The 19,375-nt window shown below is 38.7% G+C and overlaps 1 protein-coding gene across 1 annotated transcript; it reads left to right on the top strand.

The window, feature by feature from the left end:
* The first annotated feature begins 1,941 nt into the window (after positions 1–1,941).
* Positions 1,942–11,473, top strand: TYRP1 (tyrosinase related protein 1). Its single transcript, XM_055790986.1, has 8 exons — positions 1,942–2,106; positions 2,600–3,073; positions 4,453–4,775; positions 6,066–6,270; positions 7,216–7,383; positions 8,900–9,079; positions 10,443–10,589; positions 11,170–11,473. The coding sequence occupies exons 2-8, from the start codon at positions 2,692–2,694 to the stop codon at positions 11,373–11,375; spliced, it is 1,611 nt and encodes a 536-aa protein (XP_055646961.1). The 5' UTR covers positions 1,942–2,106; positions 2,600–2,691; the 3' UTR covers positions 11,376–11,473.
* The last annotated feature ends 7,902 nt before the right edge of the window (positions 11,474–19,375 follow it).

The raw sequence follows: 19,375 nt of genomic DNA, 5'->3' as shown, positions 1-19,375 counted from the left end.
TCACTCAAGCGCAAACAGAACTGGCTACATTTTCGTAACATCCTCCAGTAGGTTAGACTATAGGCCACAGCTAAACCTCGTGTGGCTGCATACAGACCTGGTCTCAGCATCAAGAACTGTTTACACAAGGAAAACTATGCAAACTATATACAAATGTCTAGCATATTAACTAACTCTTTTTGCAGGACTTATAGTCCACACAGGCAATTAGTGAGCTAGAGGTTCACACACTGACATTTTCCGCATTATCTTGCTTATGTAGACAAGCTCTTTCTGAACAAAGACACAGAAACAGATGTTGTGCATTTGGATAATCTCCAAAGTCAAATCTTTCCAGGCACAGTAGGGGAGCAGGAGTCTTTAAGGGCAAGAATATAAAAATAAATACTATAAAAGGGCTTGCATACCGCCAAACTGTTCAGCGAGATTTCCAGCAGGAGACCCAGGGGAACATCTAGGTGCAAAGAAGGGAAATGATCCTCAGCTGCACAGCTCTAGTAGCTTGCTGAACAAAATTCATAGGTGATGGCTATGCAGAAGGCTTACAAAAGGTGTGCATCATGTTCATCATTATAAGGGGAAGTTTTATGATGGCAGGCAACCACAGTCAGTATATCTGTTTGCTCTTCTTAACTGGGGTTTTGTCTAAGGAGCTGGATTTTTCCCTTCTAAGTTTATTATGAATTTGCTGTCTTTGCTGATGTTCATAGCTAAAATCTGTATGCTGCTTCTTTGATCTGAGAGTTCTTTTCAGATAAAATGTCAAGAATCTCTTTACTAGCTCTGGTTTATGTTCTGATGCAATAATATTGAATTGGGGTCGCATGTTCCAAAAGACATGTTCAAAGAGAAAAGGTTTGAGCTTGGAAAGAAGCAGGGTACAGAACAGGCTACTAAAGAAGAGAAAACAGGCTCAAATGGAGAATAAAATGAAAACCAGAAAAGGGAAGAGTTTTATTTAAGGATTATCAAACATTCCTATCCACAAATGGAGAATGAATGAAAGATATGGAGAAATGTGCTAAAAGCCTTCATGCCACACTGAAGCAAGCTATAGCATGGTTGGTTACACAAGACCCAGATGGCAATGTTCACTGCTGTGGTTCATGGCAGGCTAGTAAGAATAAATGCACAAAATAACCTATTACATTGGCCTGTCAGAATTGTGTGCACTCTCACATTTTGACTTGCATATAGAGAAGCAGGAGTAGATTATCCATTTTCTGCCCAATGTGAGTTACACTGTGGCTGAACCTTTTTCCAGAAAACTTGTTGATGTGCTTTGTTGGTGTCAGTTCAGATGCTTCTTGACAAAATATCTTCATCCCTTGAAAGCCACCCTTATTGATAGATAAGAAAGAGAGCAAAAGCTTGAATAAGGCCAGTATTGCTCCACGGAGGTTGTCCTTGCAAAGAATAGAGAAGCATTTTGTTAATTTCAGATATTTTTTTTCTGTTTCTTTATTTCATTACCTTTCATAGCACCTTCTCAGAATTTAGCATTTCATTTCATACTTCAATATGATAATTGTCTTACTATTTGATTATCAAAAAAATAGTTAAACTTAAAGCTGTACATTTAAGATTGGAGTGTTTTATTTTCTAAATAATGTATCTTTATCACTTACTTTGGCCTGATCTTGGAAATGCTATTTGAAGAATTATTTTTTTTAATGTCTGTTGAATGTGAATTTCCCCAGTGTTCTTTGTCTGTTTTCAAGTGAGCCTTTCTTTGCAAGTAATTAAAAGAAAAAAGGAAAAAAAAAAAAACCAACAACCAAAAACGTTCACAGTTGTTCTGTTTTGAATTCAAGTATTTGTCTCTGACCTTTGCTAAAACTTGGAAAATCACAAGGAGATAAGCATGAAAGAAATCATGTGCTGTTCAAGTACTTAAAGTCCAGGGAAATGCACTGAAGTAGAAAGGGGATTAATAGAAGAAGGAGGGTGAGGCCAAGCCATACTGTGTTGGTAGGAGAAGGATTAGTAGGCAGACTGAACAAGGAGAGAAATTAGCAGCGCTTATTTCGGGTTAGACACAGCCATAGGACGTGCAGAGATAGAACAGGATCTCAGCAGAGGAGAGGTGCCAGAAAGAAAGAACAGGTACAATGCATGAAGCGTTGTAGCTTCACTTTCTGGTAGAGCTGCCGTTAGACAATAGCAAGGGAACACAGACGGGAACTGAGTAGAGAACAAGTTACACTAGTTAAGTGCAGAAAAGAAGGGCAAGAACGGGGAAGGGGAGGGAGGGTTGGGAAAAAGGGTTCAAAAAAACTCGTGCCTCAGACAGGTTTTAGCATTTTGTGGTAGTGAAATAAATCTGGCTGGCAGATGTACAATGCAAATGAACATTTGGGAAGTCAATGATCAAATATAGCTCCGGGGTGTTATTGTCTTTTGTGCAGATAATGAGAGAAGAACATTAGTGTCTGTAGTCAGAGTTTGTTTTTTCCAGTTAGAATATTGAAGTGCAGGGTTTGGAGGAATGTTCTGGGGTGGAAGGGGTAGCCTGGTGGTTTGTATCACTTTTTTTAATTACCCTTTCTCTTTCCCCCCTGCTCCCGTCATCCCCATCCCCACCCCACGCACCCTCCAGAGGGAGCTGGGTGTCCCATTGCAGGAGAGAAGAAGTCAGCGTGTGTGGACAGCCAGCTCTTGGAAGGAGCTGGCTCTGCCGGATCCACCATCATGCAGTTCCCTGTGCTACTGCTGCTTTCCCTGCCACCGCTTCTTAGCATTCTTGGGCAAGCTGGAGCTCAGTTCCCTCGCCAGTGCGCTACCGTCGAATCCCTGAGGAGTGGCATGTGTTGCCCAGACTATTTCCCGGTGTTTGGGCCAGGCACCGACCGGTGTGGCGTGTCTACAGGGAGGGGTCGGTGTGTACAGGTGACTGTCGATTCGCGGCCCCACGGCCCACAGTACATCCATGATGGGCGGGATGACCGTGAGCAATGGCCCATACGCTTCTTCAACCAAACCTGCCGCTGTAATGGTAACTTTTCTGGTTACAATTGTGGGTCATGTCGCCCTGGCTGGAGTGGACCTACCTGTAGCCAACGAATCAATATAGGTAAGAGCATCAGAAATATAACATAAAAATTGCCTTTTTGCAGTGCTTGCTTATAAATGTACTTAGCGTATTTCTTTTCTTTAAAATACAAAATGCCTCTTATATTTATTTAGCAAATGTATGTCATCATAGAGGTTATTAAGGCAGCTATAGATAACTTGTTTAGTCTGCGTACGAAGCACCTGCATTTGCTACCCAATAAAAGGCAGAAACAAAACCTGTAGTCATTGCAGGATTAGGACCAAGCCCATTAAGCAATAGAACATCCAGGCTGAAAAAACTGTATTCTTTGGAATTATTTAAGAGTAAACCAATGTATATAGACACGTATGTGTGTTTGTGAGTATGTCTGGGAATAATACATACCTAGATATCACATTTAATACCTTCTAGTATATCTGACTACTTCAAGTGTGACAGAAGCTCTTTTAATTCAAAATCCCATAATTAATTTCTAAACTATGTACCCGGCCTTGTAATTTTTTACTTACCTAGTTGTTTTTGATGTCTTTAGAAGTCTTAATCCATGACAATGAGCTATTCGGATGAATCAGCACAGGGATTGATGGACCTTTCTGAGAGTTCTCCAGTTTCAGTTTAGTCCAGAATATCAGTAAAGAGATGTCTAATGTTCTTTTAAACAGATATGAAATCCTTATGGGACTGGAAAAATGTTGAATATTGTAGGTAAATTTAAAAAGACAAGCAAGCTTGGAGACTGATCCTTGTCAAGTCAAAACCATCTGAATGAAAAAGATTTCAGTCTTTACTAGTGAAGGTTTAAAGGTGGTTTTGAAATCCAGTAAAATCCATAATCCTCCCAAATGAGTGATGGGTTCTGTTGGCATGTGAAACAACAGGTCTCTAGCACAAATGTGCAGTGCCTCTTACAGAAACAGAAATCAGCACTGACATTATTTTTAACTGACAGGAAACACTCCATGAACATGAGTTTGTTCCAGCAAGGGTTAACAAAGGATGAGTTACCAATTCAAAAGTTTAACAATAAGATTCCTTAAAAACTACTTTTTGAGAACTGTAGGAAAGATCTTAGGTTTTTATTCATCCTTTGAGCTCCAAGAAGCAAACTAGAAAGTAGGAAGTATAACTGATGAATTGGATCCGCTAAGCCAGATTGCACCCCCTGACGCTCTGGCCTGTTCTCATTAACAATGATATTCTGATAACAATGATTCTGATAATAAATAACATTTTCAATTTACACTCAATACTCTATGAATTGCCCCAATAAAAAATGGATGAATGCTTGAGGAAGAAGGGACTTACCTGGGATTAATAGGAGCAAAATAGATAAATCCTGTGATATCAGACTTGAGTGTCTATTACTTTGGTAACTTGCTGCTTCTATATCCTGACAGTCAGGAGGAATCTTTTGGATCTGAGCGCAGAAGAAAGGAGGCGTTTTGTGAATGCCTTACACGAAGCCAAGGTGACGATCCATCCTGACATTGTTATTGCCACACGAAGACGTGAGGAAATATTTGGACCAGATGGCAACACACCACAATTTGAAAATATCTCCATTTATAACTACTTTGTGTGGTCTCACTATTATTCTGTCAGGAAGACTTTCCTTGGTCCGGGGCAGCAGAGTTTTGGAGGAGTTGATTTCTCTCATGAGGGACCAGCTTTTGTCACATGGCATAGGTACCATCTACTGCAGCTTGAAAGAGACATGCAGGTAAAGTTCCCATTAATGCTGAGCCTTGTGTTCATGCTGTGTTTTGTACAGTTAAAGAGATTATCCCCATATTCCAGCAAGCAAAATTATAGCAGCTCTTTCTACACATAGAAATAATTCTGCTTGAATTTCAGTAACTCATTATGTATACTGCAATCCATAAAGTACATTTTGACTTTAGAAATTTAGACTGTCATTGTTAAAGAGGTGCATTCCTTCGGAGCAATGGAAAACATAAAAGCTACATAAAAATCTCCTGTAAAAATAGATATAAATTCTTGATATATCCATAGAAGGCATTTTATTAGACCAACAAAAGTTATTGTCAGCGTTATTTTTAATATCAAGGCCACGATTCTTGATTAAGTTAGACTAATCAAAGCAGCAGAAATTCTAAAGTATTACAGAGATTGCTTGGGGATTCAGAATCACATTTTATTTGCATAATTAGTGTAACTGGTTAAAGAAATTGGTTTTTCGTTATACTCCGTTCCACAAATCAGTGATTCTTTTGTTTCCCTTTCCTTGTGTGGACCTATCCATAAAAGAAATACATTCTTTTATGGACCATCATCCTTCTTAAAGAAGAGAGAATTAAGTTTTCAAGGTCAGGATTAAACTGTCTTTGAAATCATTTCAAGTGTTTCTACTAGCGTCAGTGGCTCTGTATCAGGCTAAGGCACAATCTCCCTTCAAAAACACATTTGACATCAGTGGCATTTCATTATGTGGAAGCCCTGAGGAGTTCTAGCTTTTGGTGATTTAGTACATATTCCTATTTATGTCAGTAAATGTAATCATTAGTTAAGCTAATTTGGCTGGCCAACACATCCTGTTATATAAATATTGAAAGTCAGGACACACTCCAGAACTTTTCCATCTGCTCAGTCATTCCACAGTTGGCTTAGTTACTTTGTGTTGCTATAAACACTGCTGCTGTTGACAGGACATTAAAAATACTTGGAAAAATGGGATATCAGTATTAAGTAATGTGTATTAGTATTCATGATATAGTTTCATGGAAGAAACACTGTCTTATTTAATGAGGGAGATCTATGACTCAATTCAATAGTCCAATTATCTGTTTTGTTGGAAAAAGGCATCAGTGTTAAAAACTACCAAAAGCTTTTACACTGATTTCATGGATTTTCCATAGATTTCCTATCCTCCATAAGTCAGGACTCTAACTCTTACTAAGATGTGTTTAACCGTATTTTAAAATCCTTCTAGCAGTACATATTATAGCTTTCTGGGTCACACATGTAGTAACACCATATTTATGTGGTTTAGAACATGCTGCAGGACCCCACATTTGGGCTGCCATACTGGAACTTTGCAACAGGACAAAACACCTGTGATATCTGCTCGGATGACTTGATGGGAGCTAGAAGCAATTTTGATGTTTCTCTTATCAGCCAGAACTCAATCTTCTCTCAGTGGCGAGTGTTGTGTGAAAATATAGAAGACTATGAAACATTGGGAACTATCTGTAACAGTAAGTATGACTGCTGACAGATATCTGGAAAGAAAATCCTTTTAATAATAAATACATAAAATACTTTACATTGGAATGGCTTTCCCAAGCCCAAAAGTCTTAAAGTGATTTTTGAATACTCTTGTTCTGAGTTTCATCAGTGTTCTGAGATAGTACATGCTCATCATCTGTCTTGCACTGAGGCACCAAGCAGCTCAAAATTTGATCAGGAGCCTGTAGTACAGGAAAAGCTAAATGTTTTGACTTCTTTCTTATGCAGTATCTATTCATCTCCTATACCATAAATAATTAAATCTAGCAGTTGCATTTCTTAACTGAAGCTAAAGTTTTCTTCTGACTACTCCACTTACCACCTTTACAGCATTCTGCTCCTAAAACATCTAACAAATCCCCATGTTAACTATGTGGAACATGTTTTGAATGTGAAGAATATTGAATCCAAGCACATCTACCTCAGCTACAAGAGCTAAAAAATACCAGCAAGATTCTTGTATGGTCATCACCTTCAAGCCACAACTCAGCATCTTCAAGGAAATAGGGGAGGAAACAGGGAAAACCCACAATACTGGGGTTTATTCACCAACACAATCAACTATAGTCTTTTCCCCAGCTACTCTATCGGGATATCCTCAAAACCTTTGTCCTAGTTATCACCAAGAAATCACATTTAAAAGCTATAGAAAATTTTCCCAGAGCATTTACAGAATCACAAATTCCAGTAACAGTTTTCTAGATGTTTTTTTAAATCCTGGTGCAAAGGATCTGACACACAGGACCCCATGAAGATTCATGTCTTTGTCTGACATAAGGAACTGACCCATTTGCTCAGTTTAAGTGTCATTTGTGAGGGTTTGAGGTTTTCCCCCATGGCTGCCATTAGAAAGATGCAGGCTCTTGCCTACTGTTTTGCAGCATTATTGTTTTCTCTCTTCTCTCCACTCCTAGGCACTGAGGGTGGTCCCATCCGAAGAAATCCTGCTGGAAACGTTGCACGGCCTATGGTACAGCGTCTCCCAGAGCCTGAGGATGTTGCTCAGTGTTTGGAAGTTGGTGTATTCGACACTCCTCCTTTCTATTCCAATTCAACAGACAGTTTCCGTAACACAGTAGAAGGTAACTATGGCAAATAAAAGGAACTCAGACAACTCCAAATAAGTCAAGGGAGCCAGCTTGCCACTTTTCGTATTGGAAGTATGACTTTGGAGACAGTCTATTGGATACTAAGAACACATTGTTCTTAGCATAAAGTATTAGTTTAGTATTAAGTGGAAATAAATTACTTTATAGCTTATGTCAATTCTTTCAATGTTTAAAAGCCTCAAAAGTCTGTCACTAAGTAAAAACTAGCTGAGATCAGTTCCCTGCAAGTAATAGGTTGCCATTGCTGAAAAGAGACAGCCTTTGCCTGCTTATTGATTCATCTGCATCCTTAAATGAGGCAAACAAGTGATGATCACTGTTACTTTTGTATATGAATTAAAACCAACAAAAGCAAGTAATACAAATTGTTGCAAGCCTTGGTAGTGTTTAATGAAATGGTACTGAAGTAGTAACTGATGTCTGGATACAGGATGTACTGCTACATGTTAGTTCTTCTCTCTGAGCCGTATGACTTGTTCTTTAACCTCTACACATATAAAATAAAATTTTCTGTCACTGGTATCTGAACACACATACACTAGCACAGAAATCAGCCTAAAGATTTGATTCATGCTGTTCAGCCATTATCCTGACAACTGCTTCTGTGCTTTATAATCCAGAGTTTTTAACAGGAAGGACTAGGATTCATGAGAAAAGATTACCAAGTCACAGTTCATATCCTTGCCAGACCTCCCATAGATCCTCTGGCTCTTTTGAAGAGGGGTAACACCTATGATGGGAAGGATCTGCTCCATTTTCTTTCTCTTGGAGAACAAAACAGGAATCTACAGCAACCTTTTAAGTATATATGAAGGTTTTAGATACTTACCACATTTGACAAATGGGCTATCAATATCTAGGTACATAAACAAGGCTTTAGCCAATGAACTGCACAGACCCTTCTCTGCAAAGTTTGGCCGGAGCTTGAAAACAAGAGAGGTTTTCATGATGCTTCAGATCCTGACATTGACATGAGAGTTATGAGGTGTTCCGCACTAACAGAGTTGCATAGGGTATCTTCACTGAAAAAACAGCACATGAAACTTCCTGAGGTGTGTTTGCAGTAGCTTGGAAATGATGTATTGAAACATAAAAGTTGGCTCATTAAGATAGATGGCAACATATACACACTTAAGTCAGCCATAGGAAACACATGCAATCATTTCAGTTATGCTGAAACATGTAGGTCGCAAATATATACCTTTATTTCCATCCTATGATGTGTTTATTTTGGCCATTTTTTGCATTAGATCTCAGCCACCCCATATTCTACATTCTCAGCATTCTTTTGTAAAGACAATTTTAATCTCAAAATTATGCATGCTAACGACATTTCTCAAATGACAGTAGATAAAGAATTAGCTACTTCGTTAAGCAAGGCAACGCAACGTGACAGCCTTTCAGAGAAAAAAGTATCCAGCTGGGACTGCGGTTTCCAAACAAAATCTTCACTGGGATATTTTGTGTTCTTCTTTGTTTGCATATTCAGGGTACAGTGATCCTTCAGGGAAATACGACCCAGCAGTTCGAAGTCTTCACAACTTGGCTCATCTATTTTTGAATGGGACTGGAGGGCAAACTCATTTATCACCAAATGATCCCATTTTTGTCCTCCTGCACACATTTACTGATGCTGTTTTTGATGAGTGGCTGAGAAGGTATTCTGCAGGTAATGTGTTCATGGACAGAGGCAGGATGGGTGGCTGTCAGTCTTTGTAGTCACAGGAACTCAGCTGCTTGTTGTGGGACAGCAAGATGCCCCTAAGCTTAGAAGAAAGGACTAGTATTTTAACAGTATCGTTAACAAAGGTAGTATAATAACAGGCAAGCTCCCTTCATCACCTCATTGACATCCATTTTCACATCGCTGTCTGTGAAGGGACTTGGCCAGAGATACCAGACACAATTCAAGAAAAGGAAATGTGGAAATACATTGTCTCCATAAAGCAAAAACAGTGTAACCACAGAAGGTCTAAATATTTCACGGAAGTTCTGTTGCTGTGCAGAGTAAATACCTATGTTTCTTCTTGTCAAAGATCAGATGCCATGCACACCTTCGTGATTCATTTTGACCACCTTTTTTACTACCAGCATTCCATAACCATTTCCATATCCTTTCAAAGGATGGTCAGTGTTGCTGCCCTTGCTTCTTTAACTCCAAAAAGAAGAAAGAAAGAGAATACGGGAGTAATTGAAGGAGAGGGAGGAAGAAAGTACAGAAGGAAAGAACTTTACAGAAGGAAAGAAGGAAGAATAAAGAAATAAAGAAAGAGGATATTGGCATCAGTGAACTGGGGGTAGAAATCTGTGTAATCCTAGTGTCTGTGCATTGGTCTGCACAAAACAGTGACTGTATTCCTCTTAGGACAATCCAGCCCCTCTTCTTCTACAGGAGATAGCTGCTGATGTGCAACTGAGACTTCTTTGTGCAGCTTCCACAACCTACCTCATGTATTTTTCCCATGTCAACTATCATGTCAACTAGATAAATTGTATCCCCTTGTGGTACTTACATGTCCTATCACAAGCTTTTGCATCAGCTTACCAAGATGAATTTTTTCTTCCTTTTTTTTTTTTTTCCTTCAGCTGACTTCCTCCTGATTTACCATAACATTGAAAAAAACTTCACCAGAGTTCATATCAGCTGCCCTCTTGAACTGCATGAGAGTGCTCTTCATCACTGTTTCAATCAGACAAAGCCAGACTATAGCAAAAAGGTTTTCCAAGTCCTCCATATATATATTTGTTCTTTTCCTTGTGAGAAGAAATGAGAAGCACGAGACAGACAGAAAGTTTTACAATTTACTGGTGGTCTCTGTTAAAAAAAGTGCGTTAGTGGTCTTGATTTTGGACAGAGCAGAGTCCTTCATTCTCTACCTGTCACACTGCAAAACCAATCCTTCTGGATAAATTTAGGTTAGGAAAAAAAAATAGGTACTCAAAACCCAGAGTAGTTCTTGGAAAACAAAAATGAAGTAGTGCAAATTGTTTTGATTTTTATTTAAGAACTGTGATCTGACTTTTAACTTTAGATATCTCAACATATCCACTGGAGAATGCCCCTATTGGACATAACAGACAGTACAATATGGTGCCTTTCTGGCCCCCCGTTACCAATAATGAAATGTTTGTTACTGCACCGGAAAATCTGGGATACAGCTACGAAGTCGAGTGGCCAGGTAAACTGTCTAACCTAGATACTCCCTCTTTTTTTTCCATCATGCCTTTCTTCCTTTAAGTTTATGCATCGTACAAAAAAGTTGGTTCAAATTTCACAAACAATACTTGATGCCTTTGTAAAGGTCTGTTTCTCTTTTCTTTTCTTGCTTGGCTTTCCAAATCAGTTGTGTTTGGGATTTAGCACAGCTAAACAGCTACAGATTATAGATTGTTCCTACATGAAGCTCTCACTATTCACTTCAGTTTTGGGAGAAGTACTCATTTGGATCTAAACCTTGCAGAAGGTCCTTATTCCTGTACCATACGCCTTCATTAAATCACTACAGAGACTGCAAATCCCTCACAAACCAGGTAGCAGAAGGAAGGGCCAGGACTGTCTTCAGAGTGTTACAAGAGAGACTGAAATTTTCTCACATTTTGGAACACATATTATCGATCAAAATTGAAATATTTCTACTTCATGACATATTCAATAATGACAGATACTGAGCTTTGTTCTGTTCCTCTGATGATGATCCATGTACTTGACATGTACATGTACTTGACATGTAATTTTGCCTGTTGCTTTCCTTCCTGTAGGTCGAGCTCTTCGCGTCACAGAGATTATAACTATTGCAATAGTGACTGCACTGGTTCTTGTTGCAATTATCTTCGCTGCTGCTACATGTATTGTACGTGTCAAGAAAAATAAGGATGAGTTGCATCAGCCTCTTCTTACTGACCAGTATCAGCACTACTCAGATGACTATGATGGCATACCGACACCAAGCCAGTCTGTTGTTTGAAGAGATGGCACTTTCTTGCATCTGACTGAAGCCGTTTATTTTGATGTATTTTATAAATGGTGGTCATTCACCTGCTTTAAAATAAAGAGCATAAACTGTCAGCTGTCTTGATATGTTTGCTTCTAGCTCCTCCTGTTTCATCACACTTATGCATTAATATTTTTAATTATTAATTAAATTAAAATAAAATTTAAAATAATTAAATTAACAATTAATAATTATGCATTTATAAGTTACTTTTGCAATGCTAATTCTGTGTTGATTTTAACAGAACTCTGCTAACTCTTCAGGGCTCCCCTGCAAGCCTTCTTCATAAAATCTGGTAAAATTTAGTTAACTTGTCAACAGCCAGCTTCTGATTTCACCTAGCCTTTATACCCAGAGTTCTTTTACGAGGTACTTTTATGAAAAGGTCAAGTTTAGAATGGAACAGAAGCAGAATCCAAAACACAAGTAGACACCTTGGCTAGGTGAGTGGAAATGTGTTTCAACACAGTCAGCACACCAGACAGGGAGCTACAACGGAATTCTGAGGGGAACAGTGTGTTTCATATCCAAATTTATTCACAGAACATAGTTTTGATCTTACTGCTGCTTTTAAGTGGATCTGTGAAAAGAGATCCACCACTAAGCAGCCACTACGGTATTTGGACACTTCTAGCTGTACATTCAAACACAGCTGCCTGAAGGAGACATCCATGTGACAGGCCAGCTGGCAGCAGTTTTAATTTTGGTTTTATTTTCATTTTTTACTCTCTCACTCCCTTTCTCTCACTATCCCCATGGTAGGGCATTCTCCCAAGCAATAAGAAACCTTGCTTCAATTCTCTCATGTGGGAATTTAAGCCTACATCTCTTGTACTTTGAGAGAAGACCCGAGGCATCAGGGTGTAGAATAGACTTGGAGGAACAACCATATGCAACTGCTGTTGTGTTTGTTTATTCAATGTGAACCTGTTGAAGAGCAACAAAATGACATCTGCCTTTACAGACTGAGGTAGGGCTTGAGGAATCTGGCTTCAAGCCTCACCCCCTCTGTCACATCATAACTGGGTACCAGTAAGTCAAATCAAATCTAACTCAGCTGTCATTAGCTGACACACAGAGATGTTCCTGGGTTCAGACTACTGGATCTGACACCACATACTCAACCCTCTAATTGACAGACTATATAGTCAAGCTGTTTCTTGTCTCTCTTTCTGCCTGACACCATCTTCAACAGATGGACTGAGCTCCTTCAGTCTGTGGTAGCTCTCCTTGAAATTATTAGGCAAAAACAAGGACCATGTTTTCTACACGCTGCGTTAACCTCAGTGGTTTCAGTGAGTACCAGGTGTGCTCAAAGCACACTTACTCCCTTACAAGGAAATTTGTAATTTATACATTGAGAATGATGTAAATAGAAAGACAAGTACTCTTGGCTAAGTGAGGGGGAGATGGGTTATCATCCTAACCATCTTATCAAGCATGGTACATGGACAACACCAAAAATTTATACACATAACTGATACTTAGGAAGAAAACTTTCACCTGTGGCACACAAGGCACCAAGTAAATTAGGCAAATGTCTTTTGTGTTCTGCTTTTGGTTTTACTTACAGTCTAGCCAAACCATATTTCAGGTACACAAGCACCAGCTAGAATTTCAACTTAAATGCCTGTTTCTGCCATTCTTGCTTGTACTAGGTAGCAACTTAACAAGTCATCCACTTCAGTGATTTCAATGGATTAAAGCAGGGTGATCCAATGTACTTTGGATTGAGGTCAAGAGACCTGGGTTTTATTCTTAGCTCTGTTACTGACCTGCTGAATGTTCTTAGCTAGCATATTTTTACCTCTGTGACTCATTTGACTCATTTATAAAATTAAGATAATAGAGCTTCCTTTTTAAAGTGTTTTTACTTCAGTGGATAAAAGGAAGTACACAGAACCTTGATAGGAGAAGGAAAATGGCATAGCAAAATCAGATCTTGTGAAGAGGACCTTAGCCATTAAAGCCATTCAATCTTCAAAGCAAAAGCATACACTCAGGTTTTGAGCAGGCCATCAAGTCCTGTGGGTCAGAGAATGAGGAGACCTACCTGCTAGTTACAGCTGCCACACATAAATGAACGAAGCAAGGCAGAATTTTATAACAGACTTAAAAATAAAAGGAACAGTAAGCACAGGAATTAGAGGGAGAAGGAATGTGGAGAACTGTGTGTGACCCATTCTTGGTAAGAGTCTCACAAATCTTCCTTTCTTTGGTCACTATTTGCAGTTCTATGAAATATGTTGGGGTGTGGAGAAAAAGTTCCTGCCATTCATTGAAGCTGCTTGATGTTTGTCCCTGAGCTAATCTGATGGGGAAACACTGGTTTAGGTTTGAAATGTGAAATGGCCAGCATATAAGAAAATCAAGAAAAATAAATAAACACCAGAAAATTGTGACTATAGACTTCTTACTTCTTACATGGGGGCAAGAACAGGTAGCAGAAGAGCCGAGGTGCAAAGAAGTGAAAAGCTCGAAAAAATACTAAATGAGACATCCTAGGTACAGCAGTTATGAAGTGTGTGATGTCACTTCTCCCCATGGGTTTTTCTTCCTGTTCTTCTTACAAAGGTTTATTCATATAAGGGTTGTATAAGGCAGCTGTAAAGGATATCTGGAAATCATAAGAAACTAGACATAAGTTCATGTTGAACTGATGACCACGTCAAAAGGAACAGTGACACAGGTAGCAAAGGGTTGGCATCACTAAGAAAAAGCTGAAAGGAACCTCAGATTTGGATATGAGCAGAGATCTCTACAGTGTTGTCAGACAAACTCTCACACAAATTAGAACTGTGTAATTTACGAAAAATTTGGATTGCTGAATAAATATCGATAATGATACTAATGGAACCAAAAATCCATGGATGTAATTGGTCATAGACCTTTTTTCCACAAATAGTTATTGGCCTAATAAAATAAAATGTCATATTGTTATTGTTTTGACTTATACTGCAGTGACTGTATCACCAAAAAAAAGAAAAAATAGTAAAGAAAAGAAAGAAAAAGAAAAAAAAAAGGAAGAAAAAAAGAAAAGATAAAGGGTTTTAGGCTTCTTATGTGTCCCCTACAGCTGGGGATGTTATTGATTTTTTATGTTTATTTGCCTTCTTAGGTCTCTAAAAGTATCTAATAGACAGTGACTGGTGAATTCAAAAATGAAACAGTAAATCAGATTCTCTCCAGACAATACTAAATGAATAGATGTTGAGAATATGCAAGAGAGAAAAGGAACTAAGATCAGGAAATTTAAAAAATAAAAACGCCAAAGCTGCATTTGACCTTGGAAAGGAAATATTCAAAAGATTCTTTGACCATATAAATGAAAATGCAATAAACATAAAGTCAAGATCAGCAGGAACCAGATACATTTTTCTATGTCAGTGATAGTCGACCCCTGTTTTCAGTAAGATGAACTATGCTGATCTTCTACAGAAAGAGTTAAAGGCTTGTGGAATTAAAGACAGATATTGCCTTACAAGACAGAAACTAAACAATATATCTGCATTCAAGACAGCAAGTAATTTCCATCCACGAACCTAAAATTACATACAAAACTGTAACTCCATCTTTAAGGTGTTTGAATGATTTTATTAGGTCAGTCAAAGTACTGTGCAATTGAGAGCAACAATATTTTATGGGAAGGAGAAAGTAAAGATGTTCTGTGCAACAACTACAAGCTTATTAATTTAGACTCAATAGCATGACAGTCTCCAAAACAAATCATGAAAAAACAACTGGAATCAAATATGGCAGAGGTTTATCAAAGTTAGACCATGCTCACCAGCTTGATAGCTTTCTTTGATAACTCAAAGATTTTATATAGGAATTATATTGACATTGAAACCTTTCATAAAGTTCCATATGCTTAAGCACTTAAGTTGGGAATTGGAATAGGATCTGCAGACTGAGAAGGTTAACTAGAGGACGGATGACGATACAGTATTGAAAGAAGTGCAAGGGCTATAGGCTAGTCCCTGTAGGCTAGTCCCTGTAGCCCTTTACTAGCAGAATTACAAAGACGGAATCACCTTTATTTAGTTCTTTCAAGAGAGATGTTGATGCACAAAACCACTGTGTGGACAGTCATCACCCCTAGGACCATACTGACAGAGAACATACAAAGGGATAAGAATAACCTGCAGAATCGTTTGTGAACCTGCAGAATAGTTTGAAGAAAGGAAGTGAAACAGCACAGTAATAGTATCTCCGCTCTTCCACTGCATTCCAGTAACATGAATTTCTATTCCCACATGCAAAATTTTCCAGTAAGGAATAAAAAAACATTGCAAACCTTATGCCACCGATGTCATATTAGTGTGAAAAAAAGCAAAGGCAGTTGGTCATATGATGTAGCATAGTTTGTTCAAGAAATGTAGCATATACCCTGGAAGTTTAAAAGATTCTCTAAATTGGCTTTTTACAACAAAGGCAGCACCTGGGGAAAAATTTCCCTTACAAACTGGTATTACTACAAGAAAGTAAAGATTTTCAAAGGCAGATTTAAGAATTTAGTGGAAACCAGTGGGTGATTAAGCTGTCCAGTTAACTTCCTCTTACTGGTGGTTAGTAAAATCATAACTTACATTAACATCTGCTTTGGACACACAGCTGAACTATTTTTTCAACTTAGAGAAACATTTTTAACCCCAGAATTTTCAGCTCTCCTGTGTATGGAAAGGCTAAGCAACACTTGTTAACAATGGCTTTATGTTGACATAGAAATAGAATGACACCCAAATCAAGATATATTGCTTGCTGAAATGTGTTCAGTTTGTCATCTTAATATTTTTATTGTCCAAAAAATGCCTCCCAGCTAAACATTTGACTACCAAAAGAATAACTTTGCAAGCAAACCTGATGAAAAATGAAACATATATTTTCAAAATCTTAATTTGAAGCAAAATATATAGATCTCCTCTCTCAAAACTGAATTTTAAATTTAAATCTCATTTAGCCTCCAATTTTGAATGGAAATGCTGGCTTGAGCAGATGCATTGTTCAGGTGCTGTTTTATGGGAAAGGAAAATGGCACAATTCTAACTAAAATAAACCTTGGACTGATTTCTGTGTAGATTTTTAAACAGAGAGCATAGTGTGCTTTTTTTTTTTTTTTTTTTGTCATCATGCCAGTCCCACACTTAATGCTCAGAGGATTCCAAGCCACTGCCAATTCCAATCATGTGCATCTCTTTTCCCCCTTCACCCCTCAGATGCTCAGGGCAAAGGAGGGGATTTAAACAGTAATTTTACAGTAAGTGAGGTTTGAATGTACATAGAAAATGACTTTAAGACCTCTGGCATTCAGCCAAGGATGGATTTGGATTTTATAACTAATAAGAATGCTTCAAGGAATAGGACCAGTATTTTGCTGAAGTCAGTGCCCTTGTTCAGTACAACAGCGACCCATGATCATTTGCTTGAAGCAAAGGAATCTGCAAAGGAAGACAGAAGTAATGTGCCAAATTAAATATCCTTAATTTGAGGCTGAACTGGTGACAGGATGACTGCCTAAAGGATTTTAAGCTGTCCACAAAACCTGTCTGTTTACTACAGGTGTTCAGTTTTATTTTGCTTCAGTGCAGAAAGGTTGAGAGAAAACTACCGATATAGATAAAAGGCCGTGTGCTGAAGAAAATTTTTCTAAAGGAAAAATCTCAAAGGAGAAGAGATGAGGGGGAGAAAATATTTGTTTAGAAGCGGAAAGTTGTGTTGTGTTGTAGCTGAAATGGTCTCAGGCTAGTAAGCTTGAAGTTTGCAGGAAAAACAGTATTTCTCTCTAGACTACCAGATAATACACGACAAAAAAACTAGCTCCAAACAGTATCATTCCACCTAAAGCCTCCAAGTGGAATTTTGTCTCTTTTCAACACCTTCTACAAAACATATATAGGAATGATTCTCAGTATGAGCAGCATAGTTAAAGACAAAGAAAGAAATAAATTTAAATAGTATCAAGTGATTGAATTACTATTTCATGCATGAATCAAAAGTGAAGATAGTTTCAACTGACTTTGGATGACAGTGATCATCTGTACCCCTTATTTATTGATTTATATTGGGGGGAAATGTCACCTTGCTAATACCTACCAAGCAATTGCATTCAATATGAGCATAACGCAAAAGTCTTATGTTTAAAATAAGGTGAATCTTGTGGTTTGAATCTCCTTAGGAACAGTGTTCTTCCTGGTACCATGGCTTTAATATTGCTCATAGTGCAAATCTTCCCTTTTGCCCACAGCCAAGCAGGGTTTGCAGGAGGCGCCTCCGCTGCCAGCAGCGCTTGCTCCTTGCCACAGAGAGGCCTGGACCAAACAGTTCTGGCTGCTTTCTCAGAAGAAATAGAACTAGAAAACTTCTCTACTTAACTAAAGAAGTTCCTTCAAGTTCTATACACAATTTTCTAAAAAGTTATTTTAATTTGTCTCCCTCATCTTGCCATTCCAACAGGAGTCCAGCCCCTTTTAATCTGGGACACTATTTAAATTGTTGAAGGCTCAGTTTTAAAAATGTTTTTAAAAATCTTTAAAAACAAATCCTTAATAGAAACAGTCCGTGCCTAACTGTCTAGTATCTGCCATTATTGGTTCACAACAGTAAGTAAATGCTGTCCATTGGGGAAGGTTTGGTTTGGGTTTTAAGAGGCACAGAAGTGATTGTCATATTGTGGGGTTTTTTTGTCCCTGTATCTACAAGCAAGAAGAAAATGAGGGCCTACTGGACACTGATACTATTTGATATTAGAAATTTCTGATCTCAATTTGTCCTTTTGGCACTGCTCATATTTTTCTTCTGGCACTCTTGGAAGACAAATCAGCAACTGCAGCAGCATGGCTTGCAAAAATAGCATTGCTTCTTCAAGTGAATAAGGATTCAGAAAAGTGATGCTGATAAAAATCAAGCTGGCATAAAAGTGTCCAGATAAGATTTTTTCAGCTGGACACCATCCCTCGACAGCAGCACCTGGCCTGGATTTTTACCTCTGTTTGTTTTAGGTGGAAGTGCTGGCAGCAGCCTGGAGCAGTCCTGTTCCTGCAGGCTCCCTACAAGCCACCATGCAGCTTCTACCACTGCACCTGTCCCCGGTGGCATTCTCTGTGGCAAGGGTGAACAAAAGAGATCGTGGTCTCACCACGTAAGAGACTTATTCACCCATTCTTGAAGAACTGTATGGTATTATTAATTAACAATAATTTGGAAACAGGCTAAATAAAATTAGGCCATGACCTAAAGAAAAGAGGCTGAAACAGTATTTCACTGATGGCATTTCCTTTTCTGAATTACTTTGCCACATGTTCTGTCATCAGTCTGGGGCTTGTTATAACTACCTTTTCTGGGCTCTTTAAAATATCTTTTCTAGGAGTGGAGACGGGGTCAGAGAGGGAAGTACTCCACATTTCAGCGTCTTCACAGACAGCAAGTGTGGTTTCCACACAAAATTACCTCAAAACTATTTCTTATCTAAGGGCAAATAGCCATAAATGTTAATTACGGCTCTTACCCTTCAGATGTTAGTAGACTGGCAGGAAAAATAAAGTCTGCCTCTTAGCTATGGAAGATGAGATAAGGTAAAACGAGGGACCATGAAGGATAATGACATGGAAAGCAAAGTTCAAATGCTCTTCTTGGTAATCAACCAGCAATGGAAACCTGACACAAATGCTGTGAAGCCTGACACATCAGGGTTACATCCTCTGTCATCTTCAGGGTTCTGTTTTACATCCTGCAAAGGAGGAGCCTCAGCTCTGATGTTGGCTTGAGTCATGAAAGGCTGTAGGAGCTCCCCAGGGCTGACTGGCTGGTGTCCAGAGGTTCACAGAGTAACAGAATGGTTGGGGTTGGAGGGGACCTCTGGAGATCATCTATTTCAACCCCTCTGCTAAAGCAGGTTCTCCTAGAGCACATTGCACAGTCACGCGCAGGTGGGTTTTGAGTATCTCCAGAGAAGGAGACTCCACAGCCTCTCTAGG

The sequence above is a fragment of the Falco peregrinus genome, chromosome Z, assembly GCF_023634155.1.
Source record: "Falco peregrinus isolate bFalPer1 chromosome Z, bFalPer1.pri, whole genome shotgun sequence".
NCBI classification, from domain to species: Eukaryota; Metazoa; Chordata; class Aves; order Falconiformes; family Falconidae; genus Falco; species Falco peregrinus.
Note: the sequence above shows the minus strand (reverse complement) of the source record. Positions and strands in the feature narration are given on the sequence as shown.